Consider the following 10072-nt stretch of genomic DNA (forward strand, 5'->3'; position numbering starts at 1 on the left):
GCAAAGAAGAACCCAAACTTTCACTTTTTGCAGACATGATACTCTACCTGGAAAACCCGAAAGAGTCCACCAAAAGACTCCTAGAACTGTTAAATGAATTCAGCAAAGTTGCAGGGTACAAAATCAAGTACAGAAATCAGTTGCATTTTTATACACCAATAATGAAGCAAGATAAAGAGAAATCAAGAAACTGGTCCAATTTATAATTTCACCAAGAACCACAAAATACCTAGGAATAAATCTAACCAAAGACGTAAAAGACCTGTATGCTGAAAACTATAGAAAGCTTATGAGGGAAATTGAAGAAGACACAAATAAATGGAAAAACATTCCATGCTCATGGATTGGAAGAATAAATATTGTTAAAATGTCAATACTACCCCCCAAAGCAATTTACACATTCAGTGCAATCTCAGTTAAAATTGCACTGGCATTCTTCTCAAAGCTAGAACAAACAATCATAAAATTTGTATGGAACCACTAAAGACCCCGAATAGCCAAAGTAATATTGAAGAAGAAAAACAAAGTGGGAGGCATCACAACCCTAGACTTTAGCCTCTACTACAAAGCTATAATCATCAAAACAGTATGGTATTGGCACAAAAACAGACACATAGACCAATGGAATAGAATAGAGACTCCAGAATTAGACCCACAAATGTTTGGTTAACTAATCTTTGACAAAGCAGGAAAGAATATCCAATGGAAAGAAGATAGTCTCTTTAACAAATGGTGCTGGGAGAACTGGACAGCAACATGCAGAAGAATGAAACTAGACCACTTTCTTACACCATTCACAAAGATAAACTTAAAATGGATTAAAGACCTAAGTTTGATACAGGAAACCATAAAAACCCTAGAGGAGAAAGCAGGCAACAACCTCTTTGTGTCAGTTATATCGCAATAAAAATATTAGAAGATATTAACAAAAATTTTTCAAGTACAACATACACATAGTAAAATTAAAGAATCTTACACATACAACTTGATGGATTTTTTATGAACATATAAAATATATAGGGTCCTGAACTTTGGAATACCATTCTTTAAAGTGTCTAAGTCCCTTTCCAGTGGCTGGAACTAGTTACTCTTTCCCAAGCTCAAAGTATCCCTCTCAGGCTCCTTCTCTGTTTCTCCACTTTAGGACACTCCTTTTTGGGACACCCCTAACCCAATAATCTGCATTCATTGAACTCTGCATTCATTCATTTGAACAGATGTCCAGAGAGTTCCAGGGGAAATGCCCATAGAGTTTCCCAAGGCTTTTTGAATAGTCCCAAGTCTAGGGTGGTATCCTGGAGAGCAGATTGCTCCACTGGGTGGTGCAATATTTATTTCATGGGATTGCTAAAGGCTGATCTACCAGAATGGTACTGGCATGCTGATTTAGAGTGATTCAAATTGTATATGTGGTCAGAGTCCCTACAAAAATGTTTTCTGAGTGCCTACACACCTTGTAGGTAGCCCAGAACATATGTCACCACTGCCTAGAAGAAAATATGTGGCACTACTAACAACCCAGAATACTTCATGCCCTTTATCAGTCGATTACTTCCAGAGTTCATCATTTTTTGTATCTACGACTATAGATTGTATACTTTATGATTTTAATAGTAATTAAATCATATAGGTCTTTTGTGATGGCTTATTTCACAAAAATTATGTTTGTGTGGGGCGCCTGGGTGGCGCAGCCGGTTAAGCGTCCGACTTCAGCCAGGTCATGATCTCGCGGTCCGTGAGTTCGAGCCCCGCGTCAGGCTCTGGGCTGACGGCTCGGAGCCTGGAGCCTGTTTCCGAGTCTGTGTCTCCCTCTCTCTCTCTGCCCCTCCCCCGTTCATGCTCTGTCTCTCTCTGTCCCAAAAATAAATAAACGTTAAAAAAAAAATCTAAAAACAAAAATTATGTTTGTGAGATTAATTCATGTGATTGCATTTAACTGTAGCTTGTTACTTTTTATTGTTGTATAGTATTCCATTTTATAAATGTACCAAATTTACTTAATAATTCTGGATGGACATTTGAGTTTTATCTCATTTTTTACTATTTTGAATATGGTTCTTATTAATATTTCTCTACATGTTGTTTGACAGACATTTGCAATCAGTAATAATTCCTGTGTATGATTGCTAAGTGATTGGGAGGGTATGTTTTCATCTTTATTAGAAAGCTCCAACAGTTTTTCATATATATATATATATATGTATATATATATATATATATATATATATATATATATATATATGATTTTACACTTTCACCTGTTACATATAAGCCAATTGCTGCACATCCTTATCAGCACTCTTGGTTTTGTATATGTGTTTATGCGGGGGTAGGTATGTATGTTTATTTGCTTCCATTATTTGTTAGCATCATGTAATGCTATTGGCTGTGGTTTTAATATACATTTCCTTACCACTAATAATGTTGTAAAAACTATAGCTATTGGCTACTTGGATGTCCTCTTTAGTGGAACATCATTTTATTTAAAGTCTGTGTCCATTTCTTTAGAAATGTGTTATATTTTTCTTAGGAAGCTGTAAAAGTCTGTGTATGAATCCTTTCTTAGATATATCCCCTGAAAATATCTGCTTCCACTATATGAATTAACTTTCTACTCTTCATATAGAAATTTTGAGGAATACAAGTTTTCATGTTCAATGAAGTTGAATTCATTAATATTTTCAGTTAAAGTTTTTGTTCTTTGTGTCCTGTTGAAGAAATCTTTGTTGAACTCAATAACATGATAATATTCTTTCAAGTTAGTGTCAATATCATTTTTAAAATTTTTAAAAAATTCTAGGTAATATACAGTGTAACATTATTTTCAGGTGTACAATATAGTGATTCGACACTTCTATACAATACCTGATGCTTATCATGACAAGTGTACTCCTTAATCCCCAACACCTACTTAACCCATCTCCCTGCTCACCTCTCTTCTGGTAACCATCAATTTGTTCTCTGTAATTGAGAGCCTATTTCTTGGTTTTCCTCTCTCCCCCTCTCTCAACCTTTGCTCATTTGTATGTTTCTTAAATTGCATATATGGGTGACATCATATTATATTTGTATTTTGATGACTAATTTATTTTGCTTAGTATTGTACTTTCTAGCTCTATCCATGTTGTTGCAGATGGCAAGATTTCGTTCTTTTTTATGGCTAATATTCCATTGTATAGATATACCATAACTTCTTTATTTTTACATTTATGTCTATGATCTATCTAGAATTGATTTTTGTGTTTGATGTGAAATAAGTATTAAATTTTCTATATGAATATCCTAGTTGATCCAGAACAATTTATTGAAATGTCCTTCTTTTCCATATTGTACTTCATGACACTTTTGTTGTAAATCAGATATTAGCATATAGATAGGTCTTTTTCTTGGCTCACTCATCTACTTTTCTATCCATGTGCCAATAATTTACTGTCCAAATTACCATAATTCCATAATAACAAATATTGGTATCTGGTAGGATCTATACATCATATCCAGGAGTTTGGATAAAAATAAATGAAGATTCCAGATCGTAGGCCACATCAAAGTTAAGTAGGTCCATCAAAGCAGCAACACAAAGTGATCAGTGGGAAAAAGTTGGCAATCATTCCAGATTTTTATTGACATGGGTTATCATATTTACTGAAGGTGACTAGAGGGGAATGAAAAAAAAGAGACTAGGAAAAGAAGAAGAACAGACAGAAGTTTAAATTCCTTACTGCCCCAACTGGGGTCTAATTCTAATTCTTTTAGTAGTCCTGCAAGGCAGAGAGTTGGTCCCCAATTCTGTTCCACAGTTTCAGCATTTGAAGGAACTTCATCTGGTCCTGCTCTAAGGTCCAAACACTGCTTGAAATTTATCTGATATAGCATGTTAGAGGCTTGATTCACCACTTCATCATTTTACCAAAACCAGTTGCCTTCATCTGTTTGCATTTAGCTGTATCCAATTTTTATGGAACTGTGCAGGAGGCCAACCCCATCCTTAAGTTACCAGACTGCAGGGAATCAGTCAAATGGTCCCTGCCCTCCTACCCATAATATATTTGAGATTTCTCAAGCTTCCCTTGGAACTTACTTTAGATTTCATAATGCAGCCAAATTTTCCTTTATAATAATCTGTACCACATATTTTTTATACTACCATTCAACACTTTATCAACCTATCCATCCATTTAAATGCCAGTGTTAAATATGTCAAGAAGTGTCCAGGAACTGAGCATTTAATTGCTGTACCCTTGTGGAGTGCATTTTATAGAGCAGATTCTGTGCTAGGTCCTGAAATTCTTATACCAGTGACTCTTAAATATCCTCTTAATGATATAAAATTAACCTCTTTGACCATGAATTATTTTTTTATTCTATAATTTTTATTAGCAAAGGCTAGACATAACTTGGAATACTGAATACTGAGAAAATTTTAACAGTATGTCATATGTCAATAACATGTAATTATAAATAGTTGTGGGAGGACAAAGAAACATGCTTAAATAGCTATAAATAAAATAAAACTAGCATGAAAGCTGGTCTCTGGGAGGAGGAACAAGAGAAACAAAAGTCTTTGAGGTATTTATACAATTTGGTGAGTATTTGTAAAAATGATTCTTCCACGTGCAAACTCCTCATCATCATATACACACAGACCTTACACATCCCACGAAAATTAACTCAAAATGGATCACAGACTTAAATGTAAAACACAAAACTATAAAACTCCTAGATGATAATATAGGAGAAAACCTAGCTGACCATGGGTTTGGTGATGACTTTTTAGAATCAACATCAAATGGAGAATCAATAAGGCTGGAGTTTGTTAAAATTAAAAACTTTTGTTTTGCAAAAGACAATGTGAAGAAAATGAGAAGGCAAGCAACAGACTGGGACAAATATTTGCAAAAGAAACATCTGATAAAGGACTGTTATCTGAAATATACAAAAACTCTTAACACTCAACAATAAGAAAAGAAACAACCCAATCAAAAACTGGGCAAAAGACCTGAACAGGCACTTGACCAAAAAAGACATGAGGATGGCAAATAAGCCTATGTAGTATATTCCACATCACATGTCATCAGGGAAATACAAATTAAAAGGACAATGAAATACCTGTCAGAATGTCAAAATCCAGAATATGAACAAAACCAAATACTGGCAAGGATGTGGAGCAACAAGAACTCTCATACACTGTTGGTAGGGATATAAAATGATACACTCAGTTTGGAAGAGTTTGGAAGTTTCTTACAAAACTAAACAGATTCACCATGTGATCCAGCAATTTCACTTCTTAATATTTACCCAAAGAGTTAAAAACTTATGTCCACATAAAAGCTTGCATATGGATGTTTATAGCAGCTTTACTCATAATTGCCAAAACTTGGAAGCAACCAGGATATCCTTCAATGGATGAATGGATAAATAAACTATGGCACATCTAGACAATGGAATATTATTCAGTGATAAAAAGAAATGAGTTGTTAGGCCATTAAAAGACATGGAAGAAAATTAAATGCATATTACTAAGTGAGAGAAGCCAATCTGAAAAGCCTACATACTATGATTCCAAATGTATAACATCCTGGAAAAGTCAAAACTATGGAGACAGCAAAAAGATCAGTGATTGCCATGAGCTGGGGGTGGGGAAGAGGAGAATAGCACAGAAACACGGAAGATTTTTAGGACATGAAACTATTCTGTATGATTTTGCAAAGATAGGTGCATGCCATTATACATATGTCCAAACCCATAAAGAGTACAGCACTGTGAGTGAACCCTAATGTAAACTATGGACTCTAGGTGATAATGATGAGTCAGTGCAGGTTCATCAATGATAACAAATGAGTGATGTTGACAATGCAGGAGGCTAAGCATGTGTGTAGGCAGAGGGTATAAGAAAAATATTCATACCTTCTACTCAATTTTTCCATGAATCTAAAACTTCTCTAAAAATAAATTCTATTGAAAATATGGTACTTGTATTATCATTTTAAAAATTTACAAGATATAATACACACTTAAAAATATTAATAATGGCTTCTCTTTCTTCTAATTGAGTAGGAAGAGTTCTATTTTTACTTCTTCAGGTTTTTTAAAAAAAATTTTTTAGATAGTACTACACAAAGGTAACCACCAAGCAAATAAGCATGGTAAAAGTCCAGTTTCCAGGCACAACTAGTAAGCATATAAAGATTATATTAATGACCTAGACTAGGGCATTGCAGCAGAGCTCTCCAAATAACTACCAGAGTACATATTCACACAGTAAATGTAAACCCTCTATGCATGTTCAGTGAATAAATTTATATTTAAATATTTTTAGCTTATATATTCAACATTCATTATTGGAATATTTTGTGAATTATATCCAATAGTCTAGAAATATTTATAATGGCTATATTTACTTAAATGGAATTAGTAAAAATTTGTTTTAGTTAGTGCTCGCTAATTTTGCATTCCATTTTGTGTTCCTATTTTTAGTTTATTTCTTGCTTAACTGAAATATGTTTGACTAGTTGTCTCAGGTACACAAGTAGTATAATGTATGAGGTATAAATCAAAAGTTTTTATTTCCTTTATGTGATTGTGTTAAAAATTAAGATCATGTAGATTCATCAGGTTGTTTTCAGTTCAGAGCTATTAAAATAAAGCTGCTATGAATATCCATGTACAAGTCTTTGTATGAACAAGTAAGGGATAAATACCTAGGCGTATACTTGTTGGTTCATAGGATAAGTGTATGTTAAATGTTATTTTTAAAACTATAAAACTGTTTCCAAAGTCTTTCTTCCATTTTGTACCCACCTAGATAGAAGTGTATGAGAATTCCAGTTATAGCACATTGGGTATGGACAGTCTTTTGAATTTCAGCAGTTTTATTATAATGGTATCCTATGTGGTTTCAATTTGTATTTACCTAATGACCAGTAAGATTAGCGTATTTCACGTGCTTACCTACCATTCACATATTTTTTTTGTGTGTGAAATATCCATTATAATTTTACCTTCCTTTTTTTTAAATTGGGTTTTTACCTTTTTATTATTGGCTGTAGAAGTTCTTCATATAGTCTACATACAAACCATTGTCTATGTGTTGCAAGTATTTTCTCCCCGTCTGGACTTGCATTTTGCACTTTCTCAGTAGTGTATTTTGTCTTTTTTTAAAGTTTTTATTTAAATTCCAGTTAGTTAACATACAGTGTAATATTAGTGTCAGGTATATAACATAGTGATTCAACTCTTCCATACAACACCCAGTGCTCATCACAATAAGTATACTCCTTTTGAAAACAAATATACATATTTCTTATTTTTATGGAGTCCTTACAGTCATAGTAAGGACTTTGTAGGTCAGGTGATCAATGGGTCTCCAAAACCATTATTGTGGTTCTTTCTCTAGTTCCAGAATGCATAATGTGAATAGATATACTCAGCAACTGGCAGAATCTCTCTTGCTCTATGAAGGTCAGTCTTTGTTCTATGCAAGCCTTTAACTGATTGGGTAAGGCCAACATATATGCAACTAGTAAGATTTAAAAAATTCTCATTAAACTTGTGAGTTGGCTTAGGTGAAGCAAAAGTGTTTTTCCATATTTTTAATCATTCACAACAAAGATGAAGTTCATTCTGTACAACCTAGGAAAGGCCCTAGGAGTTGTGCCTCATTTTTTTTTATCTTTCTACATTTACCTGTTCTGCTTCTTTTTCCTGCTATATTTTACCTTGACCTTACTTAAAGCCTAAAATGAGTATACCCTGTGAAGTCCCACGAGTCCTTTCAAATATTTGACTCTATGTAGTTGCTGTAGTTGCTATTTCAAAACTTATAAAAATGGAGTATTACATTGATGTCTATGGTGTTTTGTTGATTATTTTCTTCCCTGCGGTTACATGATTAAGGAAGCCAACTGTACCATGGGAGAAATAAAATCAGTATTTGATTTCTTTGATTGTTGTTCCAGGAGCCCATACCCTATAGCATGTTTAGTCAGTCCCATTACAACCATGACTGTGCTTGGCAGCTCAACATTCCTCCACCATAACCAGTGAATTCTGTAAAGAGACTAAACAATATTACATGAAAAAAAAATAGTACTTGAGTTGCGCTAAGACTTTATCCCCAAATCCTGATGTTAATGAGTTACAGAAATAAGTGACCCCTATTTATTTAACAATAATGTTTATAGTTAGTCTAGGAACAACTATCTGCTATGTAAACTCATCTTTAATTTGATACTGCACATAAGTGAGGAAACATTATGTTTAACATCATATTCTGTAAAGCATTTGCTCTATAGAAGCTTAACAACCCTTCCCTCTTTTAAGGAAAACATTTTGAAGACTCTTTACAAGACAAGAGTTTAGAGTCAAACTTCCTTAAAAAGGAAGATCATCACCACCTGTTCTCGGATCTGCTTAGTTCTCACCCCATAAATAATGGGGTTAAGAGCAGGTGGGATTATCACATATAAATTTGCCAGGAGGATGTGGATATAACGTGGAATATTGTGGCCAAATCGATGAGTCATAAAAGAGAAAAATGCTGGAGTGAAAAAAGCTAAGATGACACATACATGGGAACCACAGGTATTAAGAGCTTTGAGCCTGGCCTCCCAGGATGGGAGTCTGAAGACAGCACGTAGAATCTTCACATAGGAGATAGCAATCAAAATAACATCCAGAAGTATCATAGAGATAAGAATTAATCCAAATAATATATTGACCTTTATGCTGACACAGGCCAGACGGGCAATGCCCATGTGCTCACAGTAGGTATGGGGTATAATATTATGTCCACAGAATGAAAGCCTTAGAAGGAGAAACACAAGTGGAAACACCAAAACAAAATTTTTCAACATTCCTACTCCAGCAATAATACAAATAGTTCTGTTGGTAAGGATTGTGTTGTATCGAAGAGGGTGGCAAATGGCAACATAGCGATCAAAAGCCATGGCAACAAGCATGAAAGTTTCGAAACCTGTAAACAGGTGTATGAAGAACATTTGAGCTAAGCATCCCCCAAAGTCAATCTCATTGAGACCAAACCAGAATATGCTCAGCATTTTGGGAATAGTTGCGGTGGAGAGGCCCAGGTCAGTGAGAGCCAACATGGCCAATAAGTAGAACATGGGATGGTGAAGGCTGTGCTCAGTCTGGATCACAAAGAGGATGATGCCATTCCCCAGGAGGGCAATCAGATAGACTGTACCAAATGGGACACCAAGCCAGAGCTGCATATTTTCCAGTCCTGGGATTCCCAACAGCAGGAAAGATGAGGGGTGAAAACATGAGGTATTGGCTAGAGACATACTGGCAAAGGCTTCTGATAGTCACACTCTGTTCATCTTATATAAGGCTCCTCAACTCCTCATCAAAATTGCTAATATTGAATAAGAACAAAAGAGACGTCAATACTATATTTTCTCTAGGAATACAGAAGAAACATCATGTTTTCCCTATCTTTTCCTCTCTTTTACTTTCATTGATACGTGCATATTACAAATGAAGGAGAATATTCCTTAAGAAATGAATGGATATTTAGATATTGGATGTGATTATCTAAATTAATTTTAGTGAGAACATTGACTAAGCTAGTTGATATGAGTCTATATTAGCCTCTAACTACTAAAAATATTTAATTATACATTGGGAGAAGATCTGTATACACTGATATCCCACAGATAAATTATCACAGTCCGTGAGCACTGACAATACTGTAGATTTCAGAAGCATCCTTTAAGATCATTTGTTTAAAAACAAACAAAAACCAGAAACAGACCCATAAGTACAGAGAACAAACTGATGGTTGCCAGAGGACAGGGTTATGGGAGGATGGACAAGATAGGTGAAGGGAAGGGGGAGATACAGCCTTCCAGGGGATAAAAGGTATAGCATAGGGAATATAATTGTGGGTATATAACTATGGTGGCAGATGGTAGCTATAGCTTTGGTGAACGTAGCATAATGTATAAACGTGTCAAATCACTACGTTGTACACATGAAACTAATGTAACATTGTATATCAACTATAGTTCAGTAAAATAATAACAGGAAGAAGAAAGTTATAGATCATTTGTTT

At 34.6% G+C, this 10072-nt stretch overlaps 1 protein-coding gene across 1 annotated transcript; it reads right to left on the bottom strand.

The window, feature by feature from the left end:
* Positions 1 to 7363: 7363 nt before the first annotated feature.
* On the bottom strand, positions 7364 to 9862 carry LOC101097415 (olfactory receptor 52E8-like). Its single transcript, XM_003992879.2, has one exon. It carries the CDS (start codon positions 9300 to 9302, stop codon positions 8361 to 8363), a length of 942 nt encoding a protein of 313 aa, XP_003992928.1. The 5' UTR covers positions 9303 to 9862; the 3' UTR covers positions 7364 to 8360.
* Between the last annotated feature and the right edge of the window lie 210 nt (positions 9863 to 10072).

This window comes from Felis catus, chromosome D1 (genome assembly GCF_018350175.1).
Source record: "Felis catus isolate Fca126 chromosome D1, F.catus_Fca126_mat1.0, whole genome shotgun sequence".
NCBI classification, from domain to species: Eukaryota; Metazoa; Chordata; class Mammalia; order Carnivora; family Felidae; genus Felis; species Felis catus.

Excerpts from the sequence above, each read along its gene's own strand:
- LOC101097415 (XM_003992879.2), bottom strand. The coding sequence starts at position 9,302 with ATGTCTCTAGCCAATACCTCATGTTTTCACCCCTCATCTTTCCTGCTG.